The sequence below is a fragment of the Buteo buteo genome, chromosome 14 (assembly GCF_964188355.1).
Source record: "Buteo buteo chromosome 14, bButBut1.hap1.1, whole genome shotgun sequence".
Classification (NCBI taxonomy): Eukaryota; Metazoa; Chordata; class Aves; order Accipitriformes; family Accipitridae; genus Buteo; species Buteo buteo.
The window spans coordinates 28,510,572-28,533,526 of record NC_134184.1 but is presented as its reverse complement, the minus strand read 5'-3'; the positions used below and the strand labels follow the sequence as shown (position 1 = coordinate 28,533,526).

Below are 22,955 nucleotides of genomic sequence, written 5' to 3'. Positions count from 1 at the left end.
CTGAAACATGTCAAACAACTGAAGGATTCAATCCGTACTACGTAGACATTAGTATTCCAGAAAGAGTGGGACATGAAAAAGTCAAAGCTAGCTAGAAAAAGTAGTAAGACATTAAGTGTCAAGAAGTATCAATACATGAAGTGACAAGGCAACAAGTAAAAGTTTGTGATTAACACTTCAGAAACTGTGACTAGCCACTACACAGCACCAGGTAAACCTTCTGAAGGCTTTAGAAAGCAAGTAAGTTTCCGTATCAGCTTCACTGTAGTTTTATGCCTCTCTTTTTCCTTGCCTAAGCACTCAGGTTTTGCCCACTGCTTAACAAAAAAACCCAAAACAAAACAGAAAAAAAAAAACAAAACCCCACCCAACAACCTCCAAAAAACCCAGGTTGTCTAAAATATGATCTCCAGAAAAGGTATTCTATATTTCAGTTAAAAAAAAACTTCAGAAGTGACTGCTACTGTGAACTTGTTTGCTACTAGTAAAAATAATCACTTAACTGTTCTAATATTAGTAATTTATTTTTAGCAGAGAGAAAGAGGAGTGCTAGAATGACTTACTAGGATGCATACCATAAGCATGCAGTAAGCAACAAATCACCATTAAGAACCATTAAGTCTTTTAAAATCTAGGTACTACCCAAAGCAAGTAAAAGAAAACAGCTCTGAAGCACCTGCTGAAACGCGCCAGCTACATAAAGAGTACACAGGCTTACACATACTGTTTGTTTTGAGCTCAGCTTCCTGAAACCAAAATGCTCACCTCTCAGCCACAAAGTTATTGAAACTAGCCTAACAAATTCCGATATAACTGGAGAAATTTGTGCCTGCCGACAGATTACCACTGTGCTGCATAGACCTCCTCTGCCTGTGGACTACCAAACTGGCACAAAATGCCTCAATTTTGTTAAGGCTGGAGTTCCGTTACTATCACACTGAGAAGTTCATGAAAAGGGGAGTCTGGTGTTTTGTTGTGGAGGTGGGGGCGGGGTTGTTTCTTTCCATAAAGAGTTAGCATTACCAAATATACAGTGATTGGGCAGAAACACAGTTGAAGTGAGCTCTTTCTTTAAAGTTACCTCACAAACACTAAAGGTCCTTTGCGCCATTAGGTCTCAAAGAGCAGAAGCAGCCCGAAATAATAACCGAGTCAAAGCAGCCCAGCACATAAAAGTTGAGACAAGTCTTCCAAAGGACGTACAGAGTCAGGATACTTTAATCCACCAGACATCTTCAGCTGCGCCTCAGACTGCTCGGTGAACTAGCCTTCACCCAGTCCCCACGCTAAAAACTGATGCTCCGACTGAAAACGAAGTACCTACGGAGACCGACTTCGCCACACCAAATCCCCGCCGCCCTTCCAACCCTCCCGAGCGCGGCGACACGGGCAGGAGGCGACTGCGGTGACCAGCACCCCGACCCCGAAGCCGGACCCCCTCCGTACGGCAGGCGGGGGTGGGATGACAGGCCCCCCCCCCACACACAAGCCGCCGTTTCCAGCCGCTCGCAGGCCCCGGGTAACGGCCAGCCTCCGCCGGCGGAGCCGCCGCCCGCCTGTAGCGGGAGGGACGGGGAGGACGGAGCGGCTGCGCGCCGCCGAGCCCCGCAGCCGGAGCTCGCCCCGGAGTTACCGTAGCGGACGGGGAGGAAGGAGAACGGCGGCCACTGGGGTGGAGGGGGGTGGCGAGCGGCTGGCTGGCTCCCTCCCTCCTTCCCGCCCTCGCCCGGCCGGGGGCGACACCAAGCCTTCCCGGCCCCCCACAGGAGCGAGGGGGGCTCGCCCGGCCTGCTCGGCGGGCCCCAGACAAAGGAAGGAAACGGGGACGAAGCGGGACGAGGAGGCCGGCGGCAACCCCGGTTCCCTCCCTCCCGCCCCGGGGCGAGCGCGGCCGCCGCATCCTCCTTCGCTCGGTCGGAGCCAACTCCCGGCAGCGGGCGAAGTAAGCCGCGCCGCGGGCGGGAGGGCACCGAGCAAGGCCGGTGTGCGACAGAGGAGGGAGAAGCGGCGGCGGAAGGAAGAGAAGGAAAGAGAGAAAGAGAGAGGAGCGGCGCCGGTGGCTCACCAGGATCCGCTTGAAGAGGTTGCTCTCCTTGGGCGGCAGCGGCACGGACGGCATGGTGCGGGCGGCCCCAGGGCAGGCACGGCTGGAGGGAGGAAGGGGGCGGCCCGGCAGAGGCGGCTGTCGGTACGAGGGAGGGCAAGGAGAAGAGGAAGGAGGAAAGAAAAGCCCCGAACTCCGCGGGGCGGCGGCGGCGGCGCGACTCCTGCCCGAGCGGCGGCGGCGGCGGCGACTCTTTAACTCATTGGCCTGCACCGCCCTCCCCGCCGGCTCCCCTCAGCCGCTGCGCGCGAGCGCGGCCCCTCTGCGCAGCTGCCGGGGAGGCCTCGCCGCCCGGCTGACGCTGCAAAATGGCAGCCGGGGTCCCCTCCGCGCAGGCGCGTTGGAGCTCCCCCCCCCCCTCCTCCCGCTCATTGCTCCCCCTCACACACACCATCATCCCCCCCCCACCCCACCCCGATGTCTCTTCGGGCGTGAGGGGATCTTCCAAGTGCTCTCCCGCGTATCCCCCCCACCCGCCCGGCCTGAGGGGACGACCTTCGTGGTTTGTCGGTTGTGGTTCTCCCCTTCTCGGCGGCCCTGAGGGGAAGTTACCTGCCGTGAGAGGAGGCCGGCGGCGGGCGGCCCTGAGGCGGGGAGCCCTGAGGAGGGGAACCCTCGGCAACGCCCCGAGGGGAGGAGGGGGAAGGGGGCTCCCACCCGCGGAGGTTGTTAACAGATAATAACTGCGGATCGCCCCAGGGCTGTGGAGAGGGGGTTGCGGAGGGTTTTGCAGCGTTTGGCCTCCCCCGGCCGCGGCCGGGAGGGCAGAAAGTCTCCTTTGTGTGCTGGCTGTCCTGCTTCTCTGCCCCTAGTAACCTAGTTTCGGTGGCCGCCATCCCAACAGCTTGCTTAAATTGGTATTTTGGAGAGGCAGGCTGCCTGAAAGCCCGGGAGGTATTGTTGGAAGAGAGCAAAGTCTCTGTAAACTGCAGAGCTTTGAGAGGCTGCGTGCTTGCTGTGCCCTGGCTGGTATTTAAGGAAACAACAGCAAACTTAGCAGTCAGACTTTTAGCAAGCGGGGATGTCATCTATTGCATTAATGCATTTTTCAGCAGTTGGTTATGTAAAACTTGCCAGCGCTATCGTGCATGCTTAGAACAGTAAGCATTTATTCACGGCTTGGCTCCTTCCCCGAAGGAGGTTTAAGGTCTTTTGAAAATATTTTTGTCTTCTTGTTATTCCCAGAAATCATTCTTAAATGAATCTTTGCAAAAACTTAAAAAAAAAAAAACAAAACCCCAACACCCAGAAACATGGCCTGGGGCATTTACTTAGAAGGAAAACTGGTTAAACTGTCAGGGTTACGCCCAATTAAAAAGACCATCTTGCAGGGAAAAAAATTAGGGAGCTTCAATTAGAATCTCTGTTTATGTAATTACCCTTTAAAAATATTAATTATATTTTGGTCTGTTTTAAAAGGATATTAAATTTGTAATAATATGGTTATCCACCTACGGTCCCAGATGATGATGAACATGATAGATACCCACAGTAAAGCAAGTGTGTGGAAAACAGTACATGATAAGAGCCAATTAGAAAAGCTGTGTACTTAACACGTTTTATTTGGTTACACATAAAGTAGGTGACTATGTGACTGTGACTGAGGATCCCAAGCAGCATGTCTTTGACTTGTCACAAGCCTTGCTGAAGCTGAGGGACGTGATAGCTGCTTTCCTTTTGGGCTAAAGGAGGGAACAAGAGCTTAGACAATTTCTTGGAAGAGAGTAACCCAGATGATGGCCTGACGTGGGGTCTACTAATTAGAACAAAAAAAATGTGGTAGGCTTAGGAGGCCTCCTGAGATGAAAATAGCAAAGGCGAGGAGAATGTTAAAGAAATACAGCATATGCTTTCCTAGTTCTTCTTATCTGAGCATCAGTTTATGGCCCCTGTTTTTGTGGATGGTGGTTGGTTTTGGTGTTGTTTTGTTAATCTGTTTAGATGTATGGTCTGTAATAAGCTTCTTTGTAGAAGGAATATCTTTGTTGTTTTTATTTCTCACTTTTTTGTTCCAGCATGCTTCTAATGATATCAGTCACCTGGATCACTGATAGCAGTATATGTATTTTCCACATGCTGTACCCAATTCACTGTTCTTTTTGCTATGTGGTATAGTACTGCTGTATTCAGTATCTGATTTTTTTCAAAGCAGAAGTACTGTTGACAAGGATGGCCAGCTTGACTTTGCCCTGCTGCATCACTTTCAGAGCCTGTTTGTACAACAGCACGTATTCAGCACTTTTTATAACTAGCTGAAGCTTTGACTTTCTGAACTTTAGTGTTCTGTCTTAGGAAAAGGCATGTTATGCCTCTGGTTGGGTTGAGTGATAAACAGATGCATCTCTGAGATGGTCAGGCAAATATTGTGCTAGATGGACCTTTGGTCTGAAGCAATAAGGCTGTTCTTGATGGCTGAAGGTCTCTTGTTTCCTGCTACTCCAAATACTGGGAAGATCACTGTCTGAAAATAGGCAAATTGCAAATGAGAGGCAGGGGTTCGATTTAGACATGTGTCTGTATTAAAAATCTGTGTTAAAAGCAGCAAGAAAAGGAAAGCAACGAGGCAATAAAAGAAACATTTGTAGACTAGCTGGGAGAGAATAAACAAACGAGCTTTTGGGGGAGGCAGAGCCCTAGTTGAAAGTGAGGTTTGGGAGCGCAGTCAAGAAAATTTCTTGTCATTTAATCCCACTGTGCTGGGCAAAACAAAGCTCTTTCTACAGGCTTTGTTAATAAACAGGACTGTATTCAAGACGCGTATGATTCTGTCACCAGTTTTGCCTTCAAACAGAAAGAATTCAGAAGTCTGTTGACAAAACTATTTGGGTCGAAAGGCGGGAGCAATATTAAAGTGATATATACATTATAACAAGCTTGCGATTTTGCTGTGCCTCTCGCTTTACTCTGCGATGCGTCAACATCAGTTGGTAACCGTAGAAGTTGTGGCACGATGCTTGCAGATCGCTAAACCCAGTTAGGGCCCCCTGAGCGAAAAAGGGCCTCCATGTGGGCATGGACCTGCCTTCAAGCCAAGCACACTGTAAGGCCTGGAGCCTGTTTTGCCTGATGAGCCATTTCTTTGCCTCCAGTTTCTAAAGCAATTGGCAATTTAGGATTGCCAGATTTTAAAGCACAGGACTGCCACGTCTGTCCCGAAGCCCAGCTGTATTTCTGCTGTCACTCTTCCCTTCTGCACCCGACGTCCCTGTGGGCTGCCGTGGTGGCTGAGGAAGGCGGTGGTACCCTGCCCCAAGCAGCCTCCCCCCCGTAACCCCTGTACTGAGAGTACAGAATCCAGCCCTTGTCTTGGCCATGTGGTCCCTGCGTGGTCTGCTGCTTGCTAGGGAGGGATGAGAGTTTGTTACAGTCTCTGTTTTCACACTTAGTTAAGTTCAATAACTCACCACCAAGGTATAATAAAAACTAAATCATGATTGCTTTTAATCAGAGGATTTAATGTAAGAGCCATTACTGCCTGGAGTAGAAGCTGATCTGATTTTCCTTGGCCTGCCCTCTTCTTTTAAAATCAATTTTTGAGTGCGCGGTCTGCTTACACTTTTCATGTTCTTATTAGCTTCTTGGTTGTCCTCCCATAGATTACCTTCCCAAGAGTTTTAAGTATCAGATTGCATATTTAGAGTCCCAATGCAAGGATAATTTTATTATTTCATTTCACCAAGGTCTAGGTCGTAGTGGAAGAAGAGCGAGGCACGGTGGGGACAGCGTCTGGACGATGACATCTCCCACGGCGCAGCACTGTGGGCTCAGGCCGGGGGAAGAGCCTTTGAGGTTTCAGGGTGCTGTTTGCTGTGGCCCTTTTGTAGATTGGATCAGCTCTGGGGTGGGTCCTATTCTCTGGAAGAGCCTTTTAATCTGTCTGCCTTGCCTCCTCTCCCAGGGGACGGAGCAGAGCCAAAATCTGTCCTCAGATCTAAACAAGCGGTTAGTTGTTGTTCATGTGCTGACGAGGTTTGATACAAATCCTGCCAATTGATCGGTCTCATTTTCAGTCTTTTGGAATATTTACCTCACCAAACCCCAATGATGTTATATGTGCCAAATGCCAAATTTTTACCTTTTTTTTTTTTAATGCTGTTGAACAACTGTAGCTGGGAAGAAAGCTTTTTGAGTGATTACAGGTTTAAAAAACCCAGTGTTACTTAAGTCTTTTTAAAAGCAAATATAATTAGGGAGGTAGTTGTATAATCTGTTTAATATTATCTATTAAAATGTGCATATACATAGCTTGTTTTAAAACATACCTTATTAGGAAGCTAGCTGCAGCCTATTATAATGATAATCTGAATGGTTATGTTTATTAATATTTTGTAACTGGTGTTTGTCTTTAGTAGCATGGTAATAATTAATCTTAAATGTAATTGAATAGTGAGCTTTGACATAAAGTGGAACTTAACGTTGTTTTATGCAAAATTCTCTGAAATTAATCTTTTAATAACCAGATTTGAAACAACATTTATTTTTAGCCCGTGTTTTTGGAAAATACATGGAAAAGTATATGCAATACAACAGCTTAGAATCTGGAAACAGAGGCGAGTATTCCCCTTTGTTGTTACTCTTGCCATTTCTCCCAAAGTGGTGCTGAAGTCAGAGTGTGGTACTGTGCAGCTGTGAGGAAGATGCCTGAAAATTAAGACCTATTTTTAAGGTCACATTCCCCATTTTTTATTTCGGTGCGTGCGTTTCACAAAGTAAAGCAAAGTCAGCCTTTACTGATAGCATTGCTCGAGCGATGCTCGCAGACCTTTGGTGACGGTACCCCCACGCCTCTGCGGGCTGGCTGTGCGGCGGAGGGCCGGCCGGCCACGCGAGCCGGTGCCGAAGCATGCCGGGAGTCGTGTTTTTTAGCAGGCATTCTGGGACTGGGAGTTTTTCCGCTCTACTTCCCGTCACCCACGGCCTCGTGTTTTGAGGTAGGATCCGTCCCGTGCCGACATGTGCGGACAGTGAGTGCCAAAGCTCCTTGACGGATGGTGGGGAGTAGAGCCCCCCGCGCCCCTCATAGCCGCCAGACCTCCTGCCTGCTCCTGCCTGCTCCTGCCTGCTTCTGCCTTCCCCGTCCACCCATAACCCCTGCAGTGGGGGAGGGCTGCCGGGGGACTTCGTGCACGGCTTTCGGGGGGTTTGCTCGGGGTAGCTGTGGTGGGAGGCAGAGGTGTATGAAAGGTGGCCTCGGAGGCACGGCCTTGAGCTGTTCCTGTTACAGCGTGCCTTGAAATACGTGCTCCTTCCGTGTACCTGCATATTCCTATGTCTGAATTCAGTTGCATGGAGTTAACAGCATCTTTGATTGTTAGGAATGATTTTTGAAACCTCTTAAAGTGTTTGCAGTATCGATAACTCTTTCCTGTCTGGGTATTATGATTTTTTAATTAATTTTTTTTGTTGTTATTTTAATAAGACAATTACAGTTGTCACTTGTGCTTACTAGTTTTGATTTGTGATGTGCACAGGGTAATTTTGTCACATAAAAAAGTTATTAAAATCTGGCTTGGAAAGCAGTTAATAGGTCATCTACTGCTCATAGCTCTGTAAAAGTTTTATGTGAGCTTATTTCTGCACAAATGTAACACGGCAACATCTCTCTGAAAGGAGATAGCTTTTTTATTTAACATAGCAAAGTTATTTTGAAATTTCTGACTTCCTTGAAGGTCTGTGTCGTGCCATCACTTAGGTTTCTTAGGCATTTAAAAATCAAGAATTTTATTTCTGAGAGCTTAGGCAGAAGAATACTACAAATCTCTTATTATTTGAGTACTTTGCTTCTTAACTACACCGGTAAAAATGAGTTAGATGGTTCTAATTTCTATAATTAATTAATTAATTAAAATATAACATGAATATTTTAACAATGAGTTAATGATCATTAGCGCTTGACCAAACGACAATGGGCCATGCTGATCTGGAGCAATTCCAGTATCATCAGCAGAATTAGGTCTTTTGGAATTGAGTCTACATGTGCCCCTGCGCAACAAAGTCCAGGACTGTAGGTGATGAGCTGGTTTTGTACCTTTTGCTGTGTTCCTGGTGAAGGGAACGCGATCCCTCTGCTACAGCTGGTTTTAGTCACTAGAGCAATCCATGAGGGGTATCTTTGGCTTTCTGTAAATTAAAGCCATCCTGAAGTTGCTGCTGTGGGTTCTATAGCACCTGCTGGATGGGGAATCTGGGGAAGGTGCAGAAGTGGGATAAAGGTCCTTCCCTCCTTCTGTAGGTAGTAAAGCAGGCATCCAGACAAGCAGGACGCAGTACTTCTGGTTTTACTGGATATTGCTCTTTCTTCATTGTGGACAAATGGATGAAAGTAAATAGGTGATAATACCCAAGTTGAGTAGTTAGACTGTCATAGTAATTTGTTAATAAAATGTCTGACGATGCACAGAAGGTCCTGTCACTGATGGGTAAAAATAATTGCCTTAGAAAACTGAAGTGTATGTTTCAAGGAGATCCTGTTGCAAAAGTTTCATGCTCTCATTTTCTCTGAATTCACTTTTTTGTAAAAATCAGTAGACAGATGGGATTGTGGCACTGGCAGAGATATGAAGGAGTGCTTCTTTATTTTTTAAACCTTTGCTGTGTGAGTAGTCCCAGACTACAAATTATTTCAATTTAGTCCTCTTGGTAGACCCTTGCACTCCAATATAAATTTTTAGCACACAGTAAGAATTCATAACAATTTGCAATGTTGATGATATAAAATGAAGAGGAAAAGATCTTTCCTAGAGCAACAGTGATGCTAAGGGGAGCCTGTGTCCTGCCAAGGACAAAACTGTAGGCCAAGTGTCTCAGAAAAATACAGGGGTTGTATCTCAGAGTAGCAGCTTCTTACTCACTTTTTGGATGGAAAATATTTATGTCACTTATATGTAAATATATAATGGGAAGGAGTACACAGGGGACATAACACACTGCTCCTATGTCTTACATAGTACGTATATGGGTGAGTAATTTCTTGCAAGTGTATTGTAGTCCTATTGACTAATCTGTTGCAAGGTCACCTTGATGTTACTAATGTCCTCCTGCCAATGTTATATCCTGTTATGGTAGTGGATATAATTCTGCACGTAATTCTGGACATTTCATACATTCTCTATATAGGATTCTGTACCTCTAGTATAGATTTGTCTTCTCTCAGCAACATTTTTCTTTCACCAGTAAGGCATGAAATGGTAGGATTTTTCCAATGAGACACAAGGCAAAATGGAGCTGTTGCTGTAAAGCCTCGTCTACAGCAGCTTTTCCACAACATAAATAAACTGTTTGAGTATGTGAGGGAAGAGACCTCTTCCAACCCTCAGCCAGTACAGTGGTGCTGATAAGAGTTTCTGGTTTAAACCAGGACTAAAACAGGAATAGTTTTGTCCATGACAGTTGCATTTGTGTTGGTGTAATAAAGAACAGGATTTGGACTGGATAGAGTTCTTGTGTTTGGGTTTGATTTTTTTTTTTTTCCTAATAGAGTGCTCTCTTTTTCTAGATAATAACACTGGTCCATGTATTGTCTACTTTTAATTTCAGGTGGAGGGAAAAAAAGAAACAAAATGAAACCTTTCCAAAGTGTCTGTCTTTTCAAGAGCCTGCTTGCCAATTGCTACTGTCACGGTCAACTTCACAGCTGTCTTCTCCCTCCTGTTGCAAAGAAGATAGGTTGTGTGGTGGGACTACACAACTGGGAATTTTGGAGGCCAAAATCTTTATTGGACACAGCAAAATTCACTCTGTCTTTTAAAAGTTGGCATAGGAAAAAACATCAGGATTCTCGAGCATTGTGGAAGCATGAGACTGTACAGAAGTATCTGGAGACTCTAAGCAAGGAATACCAGCAAGTTAGTCATCTGTTAAATGCTGACTCAATAAATGACTTTGAGCAAAGAACCCTGAGGAGAAGATGTGCCGATCTGTCCCCCATTGCAGCTGCATTTCAAGAAATCAAAAAGGCTGAAAGAGAAGTTCAGGAGTTAGAAGCTATGTGCAGAGGTGAGGAGAACACAACACTACTTACTTGTTTCAAAACAGTAGCTTTGCTTGTGATAAACTTTATTGCCTGCCCTTTGGGGAAAGCTTTTAAATAAGTTAAGCCAGCCCTGGGACACTCTCTGGTCCTTCCTGCTACTGGGAGCTTGCATGCTGCTAGGGCTTTCTGCATCCAGCCACATCCTTCCATTTTTCATCTCACCTCACTTCAGTTTGAGGTCTTTATACAGCCAACTTGGGAGGGTAGGGATCACCTGGAATCTCAGGGCTATCACTGGTTTGGGTACTGTTCAGGAATAAGAAAGTACATAGGGAGTAAAAGAATTTGCAACATTTTGAGAAAAAAATATTGTTAAAAGTGTGAGGAGGTGTACGCAGTAGCAAAGAAAAAATGTCATCCATTCTGCTACACCCATAGGTATTAAGCCAAGAGAGGGAAACATTTGCCTGGAGAGAATGGGGCTTATATTAAAGAAGTGAAACAAGGAAAAAGCAAAGGACAGGAGAAATGGGTAGCCAGCGGTGTAAATGAAGGAGGATGAAAGTTTTCAGAGAGAGAACCAAGGGGTGTTGACAAAACAGTAAAAGCCATATTGAAATAAAGCTGATGAAAATGTAACTTGTTTGGAAAGGTAGAAAATATTTGTTTTCTTTAATTTTAGAGATAAATAGGTATTTGTGCTTTTGGAAAAAATGGTGGTTATTGAAAATGTTTTAATCCCCAATCCTTTCAAGTTCTCTTCACTGCAGAAAGAGGAAAAGGAGTGAAGGTAAGGAGGGACAAAAATTTAACACTGAAAAAGAAATGTTCTTGGAAGAATTAGAAAGTATTAAGAAAACACTGGAAAATTCATACTATACTTCAACTTAAAAAGGCTCATTTTGGATCAAGTAAATATAATGAAGAATCTTTCTAATTCTATAAATTATAATGTGGATGAATGGAGTGAGCTCTAGTTGAAAGACGGGAAAATAAAATGAAAGAAAATTACAACCAAGAAGTTAATTAAATGGAGTTATTTAAATTATTCTATCTCTAGTGTTTATCATGTGGCCAAGTTAAAACACAGATGTTCCCTTCATTTCACTGTTCTTTGCTTTCTGTTTAGCTCCGTAACTGACCTTCTTGTCTGTAGTACCTGAATTCCTCACAATTGCTATAGGATTTTATGTTTGCAACACTCAGTGGAGCAGAAAAATATAATTTCCTGGTTTGCCACTGGTGATGTGAGTCCTGGGGTAGATTAAGTGAATTCTTAAAGGTCAGGTTTGCAGGGAGGTAGGAATGAGACACCAATCCTTTGAACCTTAAGCTCGTTGGTTACCACTAGACCATTCTTTCATCTCTGCTGCCAGTAGTTAATTTGATGCTGTTTATTGAACTAATCAATAATGAAGCTTTTTGGAGCAGCTAGAAGCCTTTGATTCAGTACCAGCTTTGGGTTGGAGCTGTGACAGGCTGGTAGGGAAATTTATACAGTTCTTGCCTTATGTACAGGGCATGTGAGGTTCAAGTGTTGATCTGACATCTTTTATTTAAGGAAAAAAACCCCCAGAGCATAACTTAAAAATGGTGATACGGAGAAGCTGCTGCTGTCCTTGCCCAGTATACAAAGTTGATTCAACATCCCAGCCCATTTAGTTCTTAAGACTTGCCGCTGAGGCCACAGTAAATGTGCGTGTGTGTAGCTGCTGTGCACAGGAACCAGGCTGATGTGGAGCCCGTGGTCCTTGTGCCGGCCTTTGAGACACCCGATTCCTGCCGCAGAATCCAGAGCTCAGGCGACTGGTCCTGCAAGGTGAGGAGATGCATTCCGCTATTGAGTGTCTGGTTTTATGCTGTGTCTGAGGCAAACGTATGGTTTCCATGCTGGCCACAAGGCATAAGACTTTCTCCTCCTTTTTGTTGCTTTTTTTCCCTCGCTTTCACTCCCAGCTGTTCAAAGCTGTCTTCCCCCATTCCCCTATTTGTGCTGGTAATTGTCCAGTTGTAAATTAAATCTTGTTCAGCTTGGCATGGTAAAATACATTCATTTATTTATTTAGCCAGACCTGTTTTTTTCTTTCGCTGAGTTAAATTGGTTTACTTTCTGATGAGATGAGTGACAGAGCCACTCCTCAGCTGGTAGAACAGTGGCAAGAGAGATGAAAAGGAGAGGGTGCCCCCTATTTTGGCAGCGTCAGGTTTTCCACTTGACTCCAACTGTCTTCCAAGTTTCTAATTAGTGTATAATCTAATACTAAGTGATTAGCATCTTTAATTATTGTAACCTGGAGCCTCCATAGGAAAAAAGGTTTGGAGCTTCTGCTAGCTTTACCTGAGAATGTTTCCTAGTTTGGTAGTAAGCTCTGAAGTGTAGGAAGGGGCAATCTAATCTCAGAATCATCGAATAATGTAGTTTGAAGAGGACCTCTGAAGATCATTTGGTCTGATGTCCTGCTGAAAGCAGGACCAATTAGAGCAGGTTGCCCAGGGCCTTGTCCAGTTAAGTTTGAAATATATCCAAGGACAGAGATCCTACAACCTCTCTGAGCCCCTGTTCCAATGTCTGACCACCCTTAGGGTGAAAGTAATTTTCCTAATATCTAATCAGAATTTCCTCTATTCCAGCTTATGTCTCCTTTTATCACGATATACAGAGTCTGTCTCCACCTTTTCAATGTCTTTCTGTTAGGTAGCTGTACACAGCAGTAAAACCTTCCCTCCCCCTGCTTTTCTTAAGGCTGAACAAACACAGTTTTCTCAGTCTCTTGTCATACATTCTTTGCTTCAGCCCTTGGCCATCTTGGTGGTTCTCAACTAGACTCACTCCCATATTTCCATGCCTTTCTTTTACTGGGGAGCTCAAAACTGGACACGGTACTGCAGATTGTGGTCTCATGTGCTGAGGAGAGGGGAAGGGAATCTCCTTAAGCAAAGCAAAGAGTTCAAGTGAGGTCTCCCACATCCTGATGACTTGCATCCATAACTCCCCCATCTCACTGATCTCTTGAATAGCAGGAGGCAGAAGGTTAGAAACCTCATTATTATCATCATACCATTATTTGTAGTGCTCACCTTAATGAGTTGTCTACAAATTGTTGAATATATAGGTGTTTCTGGGCAAGTCGAGAAACAAAAAATTTTGTTGCATGAAAAATTGTCATAAGGGAAACAGAGGCACTTCTTGTCTGCAGGCATGTTTTTGATGTATTTTGTCAAATCCGTTTGTGGATTTACCCCTGGACTGTCAATCTATGTCACATATAACTGAGAGTGAGTAACTGTCAGGTGGGACTGGCATCTATTTGAGGCAGACTTTGAGCCATAAGGTAGAGATTGAGAGGTAAGGTATCCGCTACTCCTTCCAGCACACCTGAAAAATATGATCATTTAGTTAGCAATATGCATCCTGGCTTGGCCTGTTCTTATTTGATATTTCATGCTGGCAAAATGCAACTGCAAGCTTTTATGTGCTGTGATGCATGTCTTTGGACAGCTGTATCACAATTTGCTCTACGCTAGGTGAGATTGGCTAACATCTATTCCTGTTATTGGAATTTAGAACTAGACAGCAGAGATGAGAAACAACTTCTAGAGCTTGCCTTAGAAGAGAAGGAAACCCTGGATAAACAAATCAACATGTTGTGCAGAAAGGTGAGCCTGAGATAAAATTGTACAGCTTTGTAAATAAAGATGTCAGAAAAAAGTTGCTTTGTGATCTTATCAATAGACTCTGACACTTGCATTTAATGAAACAGAAGTCCAGCTTCTGTATTCTCCCTGGAAAGAAGTGGCAACATTAATTATTAGTAAGCTTCTTACTGACAATTATGTCTTAGAAGCTTATTATTTTAGTCACTTTTGCTTGCTTGCTTGTCTGTCTGCACATGCTGAAGGGGATTAAAAATGGTGAGTCTGTGCTATTGAGACCTGATACGACATCCTAGTAACTGTTTGTGGCAGCGAAGCATGCAGTCTTGAAAGATTTCTGATTGGAACTTGCAGTCTTTCATTTGCTCTTCAGCACCCCATGAGTGGGGAAATTAATTATAAGCAGAGAAGCTGAAACGATTCAGTGGAGAGCTCTATGTTTGGGGTCATTTCTACGTTCAGATTGAAATAATACGAAATAGGACTTTCTGAAAAATAAGATTAATGTAAAGATTGGCTGGGTTATAGCTAATAACTTTGTGTTCATAGGTAGTTGGGTCTGGAGTGGGTGACCTGGCACCTGACTTTTCAGGATTGAATTTTCAGCTAGCTTTCCTGTGGATGCACCAGCATATCCCATTTCCACACTGACTGCACTGAGTTGCAATGGCCATTGGACGGTTTTTAGTCTTACTTACTAGTTTGCCAAAAGAAATCAGTGGTTGTGTGCACTCAAGCTGTGGCAATTGTGAAGGCTGGCTGTAAATGTGATTAAGAGGAGATACAGAGTCATGAAGGAGATAATGACATTCTTTTTTTTTTTTTCCTTTTCAGCTTTTCCAGCTTCTAGTGCCAAAGGAAAAATATGATAGAAGTCATGTCGTATTAGAAGTGACAGCTGGCAGAACAACTGGAGGTCAGCAAAGTCCCCACAGTAAAGATTACTTCAAACCTCCATCCAACTTTATTAAACCTCTTATGGGTTATTCTTAATGCCTTTTTATACTTTAATGGTATAAAGTAATACTTTCTAAAGAAGAGTATTAATCTGTCTAATGACTGTGGTTGGAGTTGCAGCTAAATCTAAAAACTGGTGGCTGCCATTTTGTGAACTGCTATTTATGTTGTAGTGCCTTTATATTTTTAGGAGACATCTGCCAACAGTTCACTAAAGAAATGTTTGAGATGTACCAGAACTATGCAGACTATAAACATTGGACCTTTAACATCGTGAACTATACGCCGGCTGAGATAGGTACAGTAGTTCTTTGGGCATTCCACCAAGACAATGAAATTAAAAGCAGTGTTTCTGTGCTATATTTGTCACACATTATTTGTCTCTGTAGGTGGGTTGCATCATGCTGCTGCTCATATTTCAGGAGATGATGTCTACAGGCATCTGAAATATGAAGGAGGGACTCATCGAGTCCAGAGAATCCCTGAGACGGGCCTATCATCAAGAATGCAACGTATTCACACTGGGACAATGTCAGTTATTGTTCTCCCTCAGCCAGAGGAGGTAAACTAACTAATTGGAGTGGTAAGGAGGTGTATCCCTGCTCAACCATTTTGGCATTGGAGTAGGTGTTATTTAAAACCATGTTACTGTTACTGTTTGGGGATTTTACTGATACTCAAGTGCTTTGTGTAAGTCTCAGCAAGTGAACCACAAGTTCTCTGTCTCTGGAAGGTGATAGTCCTTGGCTCTGTACTTTACATGTTTAAATGGGTCATCAGAAGCAACTTTGCAGAGATTTGCTATTGCCTGAAATGGCATGTAAATCAATGATTGTTTCAATGAGTATTCCAGCCCCAACACTCACAAAGCTAACTGCTATGAGTAAGCCAATTTTAAACTACGTCATGTATTAAGACAGGGAATATATCCAAGAAAATATTCAGTGTTGCATAGTAATGTGATTCTGCATGTCCTTTTGATTTTTTTGGTTTCATTTAAATTATTGGTGTCCTTCTCTGTTAAATCAAGGACAGTGTGCTTTGAATTTGAATGAGTGAGTGTGTTGGCTAGTCTTTCTGAGATCTCACTGATAGCGACAGTTCTCACTTAAACCAGCAATTTACACACCAAATAAACAATACCAGATCCTGTAGGCTTTCCGTGCACATTCCCCTGCTTCCTTGTAATGCTTTCCTTGCAATATTGACCAGATCTGAATGTTCCTTTCCCATCCACTGAGCTCAAACTATGGTCCAGGTCATCATGGACTCATATTTCCAATGCTGCAATCCCTACTTGGATCTGGATACACCTATTTTTTCCTCAGTTAGATGTTTTTAAGCACTGTTGCAAGAGTCATTCAGGCTTGACGCATGAACAAGGTCCTTGCACTGCTGTTTAGAAGTAGTTTTGGGTTATTTGTTTATTTCTTAGTCTCCCTGCCAAAGCTAGTGGTTTTACAAAAAGTTGTTCATTTTGTTTTGTTTCACACACACACATACTTTGTTTTGTGAAGGACTTGGAGAGACAGTTTGAAAAAATAAGTGAAATATTTAAAGCATCACTTGCTTTACAGAGAAACTTGACACTGCATTTTTTTTAAGTATAATAATTATAGCTGTTACTCAGGAACGGTTGTAAGGGAGCAAATTTTTGAGAAGTTTTTTTTTTTTACACCGAGTATCATTGACATTCAAATATTTTTAGAATGAGCAGAAAGTAGTAATTTTCTTTGATTCTAGGTTGATGTTAAAGTGGATCCCAAAGATTTGCGTATAGATACATTCAGGGCTAAAGGAGCAGGCGGGCAACATGTTAACAAAACTGATAGTGCTGTGAGAATCGTACACCTTCCCACAGGTATGTCTGACTATATTTCGTACTTTTAATCACCCTAAATCTGTATCCTGCAGAGAAAGCTTGTGATCCTGCAAGTTGTCTCTTAGAATGAGTTTGCAGGGTTGGGCCTTATACCAAAAAAAGGAAGTAATCCCCCCTGGTTTTGCCCCTCTTCTATCAAGGCAACATGCGAGAAAAGAGATACGTACCAGTGGCACAATGGTCAGCAAGTTGCTATTATGCCAGTGTTGTCTTCACAGGGAGTGTTTAATGAATACACTGCCTTTGAAGGATGAAAGAACAAATGCAGAGTGACAGGGATGGGATGGAAGATGTAAATAATTCGTGCTGTGTGCTCTCTACCTTCAGGAATAATGGCCGTTGGCAACCAAGGGCGTGCTTTGCCTAGCTGGAACCTGTGTAGTTACGTGACTGAGAAAAAAAGAGGCTTGAAGATTTTAACTCAGTACTAGATAATGCTATCGTATGTTGAATAGGAAGGAAAATGTATACTGATGGGAAGGTAGAGTATAGATAGACTGGGCCACTCTGTCTTTCTCGGGGTTTGCTTGTATTGAAATTCAGTGGGCTTCTATCTCTCCAGATGCAGAATCTCTTCAGGCGCAGGAAATTCCAGTAGTGCCCTGAAAACAGCTGTTTCCTATATGCCTTTTTATTTCAGAAATCAAATGAGAAGTAAAGATAGTACTAAATCTCTTTCAAAGACCTTTATTTTACTTTATTTCATTATTCATAATTGAGTCCAAGACTCACCAGTATTGTTTAGACACCCTTCTCTGCTAGAATAATGAATTTGCCAGTCTCCAAGAGCTTATCGAGACTAAGACTTTAAAAACTTGTATTAGACTGTTTTAAACATGCTGCTGTAGACTGTGCAAATTACATTTTTATCATGTGATAGGTAATTGGAGTGAACCTGTTTTCTGGAGGCAATGTCAGAAACTTGTTTGCTTCATGAAATTTCAAAATATCCTTGACTTTTCTGTAGCACTGAACAAAGCCCCTGGTGCAGCTGTGAAGAGTTTAAAAACATACTAATGGTTCTGAGCAGTGTGTTAAAATGATTTTTTATCCTACAGCTGAAAGGCCCTACAAACCAGCACTCTGGAAGGTTTCATTTGCCTAATGTGTTAGAATTAATTTGGCTTGTTTGTTCTTTGTTATAATGGGCTTTTGATCTGAGCTCTCTTGAATCCCTCTGTAAAGGACTGGCGGTTGAGTGCCAGCAGGAGCGATCACAGCAGATGAACAAGGAAATAGCCCTGCGGACACTGAGAGCTAAGCTGTACCAGCAGATCATTGAAAAACAGCTAAGTCAAGAGCAGAGTGCCAGAAAACTGCAGGTGAGAACATGTGATGCTGAAATTTGGAGAGGGTGCTGTGTTGTAGATATTTTTCTGATCTTTTTGAGTGACAGTGACAGAGCAAGTGAGTGTGTGTGTCTAATCAGGTGTGCTTACAAAGGAGAATCTTGTATTTTTAAATGGTAAGTCTGCTTTTTACTTATCCCAGTTCAACGCTATTCTAGACTTCTCAGGCAATGAAAGAGAGACATCAACTGTAGCTGGAAGAAGAGTCAAAAGACTTGCTGGGATTATGCAAAAGGCAACACTCAAACAGCATGTACTGAATCCCCCTATTAAGGCCAGACTTACACAAATAGAGGATCAGTGAAAAGTTATTTTCCATGAGAACTAGGATCAGAAGTTCTCAAAGTTGTATTTTAACCTGTTTCTAAACCAGACTGTTTGATAAGACCACACAGACCTTTTGCAAGAAACAAGTATATAAACAATCCTGCCACTACGCGGTTAGGTAGCAGTTTCTTTGATACGTTTAGGTAATCTTTTAAGGAAGCTTCCATAAAAAAGTTACCTCAAGTTACGCTGCAAAGTGTGCTTTTCTCTTGAAATGTGCTGTCATTCGTTTCCCATTCTTTGAGTATTTACCCATTTGTGGTGCAAACTTCAACAGTGAACATCAGGAATAAAAATACTTCAGAATTACAGAATTATTCAGTACTCCAAAACTTCCAGCTTAGCTATTTAGTCACTCATTTCAGGTTGCATTTAAATGTATTGTTCCTGCAGATTATTAACTCAGTCATTGTAAGCAGCAAGCCATTTATCTTTTGTTATTAATTTTAGCTTGAGAGCCTTTAAAGCTGCACAAAGGACTTAGATGTATATTTATGCGAATACTACAAAAAATCAGGCAAAAGTAAATTATCTTTCCTAATGTTTCAGAATTTATTCAATAAATTGCTTGTTTTGAAATAATACATGTTGGGTGCAGATGAAATTTTCAAAAAAGCCCATTGAGGCAGACACCTATTTCTCTAAGCAGTTTTTAGCATTTAATTCTCCATTTTAATAAAGTGTTTAACCACACAACAGTGCTACATTTGGATTTCTGTTTTAAAACTTTTAGAATTGCTTGCATTCTTGCACTTTACCACTAGAGGACTACTCTTCGTGTTCTTAATTTTCTCCTCTTTCAGTGCTAATCTCCAACAGCCAAACGCTAGTGGAACTGTTTTGCCACACGTTGCTTGTGCTGCTTCTGTTATTAATGGTGCCTACTTTCGTTATTTTTGGTGGGAGCTACAACCCCCCAAAAAAGAAAAACACTCTTACATTTTTGAACTAAGGACTTGTATAGTCATAGCTCTTGCCTTACATGACTTCTGAGAGTTAACGGAACTCTTCCAGCTACAGAGCTGGAACAGAAGTGTACTGGAGGATGTAAAAACATGGTCTGTGATACTGAATCACAAATAATACAGTTTAGTTATGCTGCAATATTTAAAAAAACCCATATGCTAAGCCAATGACTGCTAGGTTTGTAGTTGGAACAGGCTGATCCATTTAAGTTTATTCTAGGTATGCTGTTTTAGAGTAGTATGTGATTTATTTTTTTAAACACAATATAATAGAATTTGTTTTTTGCTGCTTCACTACAGTTGGGAACAAGAGCCCAGTCAGAGAGAATTCGTACTTACAACTTCACCCAGGACAGAGTCACTGACCACAGGATCTCGTATGATGCACGCAATATCAGGGTAATGGTTGCTTATGAGAGTATTTAAAGTTACATACTTATGTGTACCATTAGAAGAAAAAATTAACTTAGTGCAAACAATTTACTATATATAAGGAAATAAGATAGCTGGTTGTGCTCTGACAGAATATCGTACATTCAGAAAGCTTAAACTTTCTTTCCTGTCTTGTTGTAAGTAGTGTTAAAGATGACCGGCACAGGATATAGTTTGTTGGCCTATTTCTCTGTGTGTTTTTTCTCCTGCTATAGGAGTGAAAAAATGATCAAGCATGTGTCATCCCCAGTGAACTCCGTTAGTCCCTCGGCCAAACTGGGCAAGCGACATTTGAGATTCTTGAAGCTTAGCACATCCAAAAGAAAAACCTGACACAAAGGACTTTTTTTTTTTGATAAGCCAGTCTTTCTTCCTCCTAATGCCAGGGTGAAGAAAGAGAGAAACTTTTATGTTTGCCTTGCAGGCCACAGCTAAGAGAAACTGAACGCTTTCATTTTAAGATAACTTGAGGTCTTATTTTTGAGTAAATCTGTACATACGGCTTGAATCATATTTATTTATTGTTTTTCTTACAGGGAAACAAATACCTAATAATGCATTTTTCTATATTAAAAATTTATGAAAATGTTTTGAATTTTAGGACAAAGTTTAGGGTGACCCTTCAATATTTTGGCTTAGGTATCCAGTTTAGTGTAAGTGCTCTTGCGTAAGGAGCAACACTTTTGGAACTGTACCCCCCCGGCATCCTGGGTAACTTCAGAGAACACAGGGCATGCCGAGTATGGAAGGGTTCATCCTGAATGGAATGGGGAACAGGTACACAAATACCATGGTGGAGGAGAATGGGAAGAAGTTCCACGATCGTGTAAAAATGATGTGTTTTGTTAGTCAAGCTTTTCAGTTACTTAGCGTTGGGAACTCGTTACTTTTCTTGAACGAAACTGGAACAGTAAACTGCCTAACAAAAGTTAGTTGAGCTTTGCTTGCAAAACAAACTAGTTCTTGGCATGAACAGACAGTATTTAAATCAAGTTCTTCAATCCTTGATTGTTCTTGCTAGGGGATTTTCATGTATACGCATGGGTTACATGAAAGCATGGCAGGAAGGCACGAGTAGCTCCTTTTGTTGCTGCCAAAATCAGTGTGCTTTTCACAGGCGGCCAGCCGAAGTCCCGCTGCCATGCACCACGGGGGAGCCGCAAAGATGAGCAAGTGGATGCACCAAGATAAGACTGCAGGCAAAGTGCATTCCAGGAGCTTCTCGTTTGAGTAGTCAAGAGTTTCAGAATAATACTGATGTACAGTCAGTAATGCCATTGTCTGTTTTTGTTTTTTTTGTAGGAAATTCTAAGTGGGAAAGAAGCACTGGATAAGCTGATCAACAGACTGCTGGAGTTTGCAGAGATAGAGGCTGTCACCGAATATCTAGAAAATTTGCAGGCTTTAGAAGGAGGAGGCTGCTGAAGACCTTGTGTAGAGTTAAAGCAAAAATGTTATGTTCGGTTGCAAAACAAAACAGATGCATTTGCTAGATGATAGACTGATTAAAATCTATGCCTCTGTTTTTCAGTGTGTGATGATACCACTCTTTTTATATTTTGGTGCATAATGGGTTGAATTTATTACAACAGCCATAGCAGAAAAGAACAAGCTTGGAGCACTGTGTGCACATGCCTTCTGTCTTGGCAGTGTGGCTTTGTTAAGCCGGTTCTTCTCTTGACCATATTGCAGCTGGAAAGATACAGAATTGTGGTGATGGAGCAGAAGAAACACCACATAGTGCACGTTTTGCTTTGGGGGTGGGAAATGTTCCTCTCCAGGTGAAAGAACCTAAGCTCCCCAAACACAGTTGAGAATCTGGCCTCATGAACACTACTTATTTTTATCCATGATCAGGTGAGCTTCCTAAATGTATTCCCTCAAAAATAAGTCTGTGTTATGATGCTTTATTTTTTAGGGTGAATATACCAAAGCAAAGGGAGCGATCTCAGGCAAGGGGCTGGAATCTTAAGGGAGAAGCCTGTCAGCTTTCTTCCAGCTATTCTTGGGTCAGCTTAGGGGGGGGTCTGGACCACATGCTGCAGTGGCGTGTAAAAGTGTTTTGAGTTTCAAATTAAGTTGATGAGATCCTGGAAGGAGTTCAGCAGTGATAACAGGCAGCTCCCTGCTTCTTGGTAGAGAAAACAAGTTCATAGTGTGGATGCATTTTAGCAAATGGTGTAGCTGTGGAATTCAGCGTCTGCCTTGATGTCTTCGGGAGGGTGATCCAAGTATCTACAGAGCACACTCGGCTTTAACAGGAGTTGCGTTTGCGTTTTCACCGAAGCGCATGCTGCGCAATATGCCGACAGGCACACGTGCATGGGCCGTCAGTAGTCGTGGGCAGCGATTCAGGGATACTCGCATGTTCAGCGTTACTCAACATGCGAGTGCTCTGCCGAACTGGGTTGACTTGATCACGGTGTTCTCTTTTTATCCTGCTACTTCCCAGGGTGTGCTATAAAGCTGCTCTGCACAATCTTTTGCATGTGAAGAATCAATTAATTGTTACAATTTACGCCTTGTTGTTGATTTATATTTGCACGTTTATTTTGTAATCACAAATGTTGAGAAAAATGACAGTTATTTTAAGAAAAATAATTATTTCAATACAGAGTTCTTCTAAATGGTGTTTTACTACTGTATATATAACAAACAACAGTTTTAACCTTATTCAGCTATATTAAGAAAGACAGAATTTGTGCCAGGAAGAAAGCAGCAAAACTATACTCAGTTTCTCAATTCTGGAATTGTTTTTCAGTTCTTCTGTGTGTTTGCACATCATTATCAGCAAGCTTCGTCTGACAATTTTTTACTTGCTTCCAACACTTTAATTACAAAAGCTTTTGGGTTTTGGTTGTTTGTTTTTTTTTAATTTATAGCTCTGTAAGTCAATCAGGAAACATATTACCATGCAATTTAAGAGTCATTTGCACACTTGAACTTTGACTTCTTGCACTAAGCGGTTCAGAAAAAAAACCCCACCTCCAGGAAGATGGACAACTCGGCTTGTGCTTAGGCAGTGCTGACAGACTGGCAATAACTGATATGATCAGCTGTAGGAAAGTATCCAGTTAACATGCTTATCCAATTACAATGCTCACTTTGTGATGCAAACCAACGTATTTTATTAATTATATATCTTGAACAATCTTAGACACTTTTCTTACAGAGTACACATTTTAAATAATCAGATTCTACTTCTAGGATTAGTTAATGCTTACAAAGTTCTTTACAAAGAAAAACTATTGAAATACTTTAAAATGAGCCTCATTTATTTTACTGGAAGAAAGATAGTCATGTTTTCACTGCT

The 22,955-nt window shown here is 42.4% G+C and overlaps 2 protein-coding genes across 14 annotated transcripts in view; one reads left to right on the top strand and one right to left on the bottom strand.

The window, feature by feature from the left end:
* The window catches only part of NAA16 (N-alpha-acetyltransferase 16, NatA auxiliary subunit), a 72,802-nt gene extending 70,410 nt beyond the window's left edge, over positions 1-2,392 (bottom strand). For all 6 annotated transcript variants that reach the window (XR_012652918.1, XR_012652919.1, XM_075046109.1 and 3 more), the window contains exon 1: positions 2,066-2,392. Coding sequence is in view for 4 of the 6 variants with exons in the window: in XM_075046109.1 (XP_074902210.1) it covers positions 2,066-2,119 (54 nt within the window). In the remaining 2 variants the exon portion in view is untranslated. The remainder of the gene's footprint in view (positions 1-2,065) is intronic.
* On the top strand, positions 1,774-22,302 carry MTRF1 (mitochondrial translation release factor 1). Of its 8 annotated transcripts, none has more exons than XR_012652920.1 (11): positions 1,783-2,120; positions 5,785-5,945; positions 6,589-6,654; positions 9,641-10,099; positions 13,642-13,733; positions 14,565-14,646; positions 14,878-14,985; positions 15,077-15,249; positions 16,431-17,050; positions 17,755-17,891; positions 19,511-19,529. XR_012652920.1 is itself a non-coding variant. In XM_075046122.1 (11 exons), exons 2-11 carry the CDS (start codon positions 6,609-6,611, stop codon positions 21,065-21,067), a joined length of 1,437 nt encoding a protein of 478 aa, XP_074902223.1. In that variant the 5' UTR covers positions 5,820-5,945; positions 6,589-6,608; the 3' UTR covers positions 21,068-22,298. The 8 variants fall into 8 exon arrangements, 7 of the variants coding, with proteins under 7 accessions (XP_074902225.1, XP_074902229.1, XP_074902223.1 ...); XM_075046122.1 differs by lacking the exon at positions 1,783-2,120 and adding an exon at positions 20,945-22,298 and having other exon boundaries at positions 5,820-5,945; positions 16,431-16,548; positions 19,511-19,609; XM_075046124.1 differs by lacking the exons at positions 5,785-5,945; positions 6,589-6,654 and adding an exon at positions 20,945-22,302 and having other exon boundaries at positions 1,774-2,120; positions 16,431-16,548; positions 19,511-19,609.
* Positions 22,303-22,955: the final 653 nt, after the last annotated feature.

Coding starts and splice junctions, on each gene's coding strand:
- MTRF1 (XM_075046122.1), top strand. CDS start 6,609: ATGGAAAAGTATATGCAATACAACAGCTTAGAATCTGGAAACAGAG. Junction 13,734..14,564: donor TCAACATGTTGTGCAGAAAG/GTGAGCCTGAGA, acceptor TTTCCTTTTCAG/CTTTTCCAGCTTCTAGTGCC. Junction 17,892..19,510: donor AGAGTGCCAGAAAACTGCAG/GTGAGAACATGT, acceptor GCTTCACTACAG/TTGGGAACAAGAGCCCAGTC.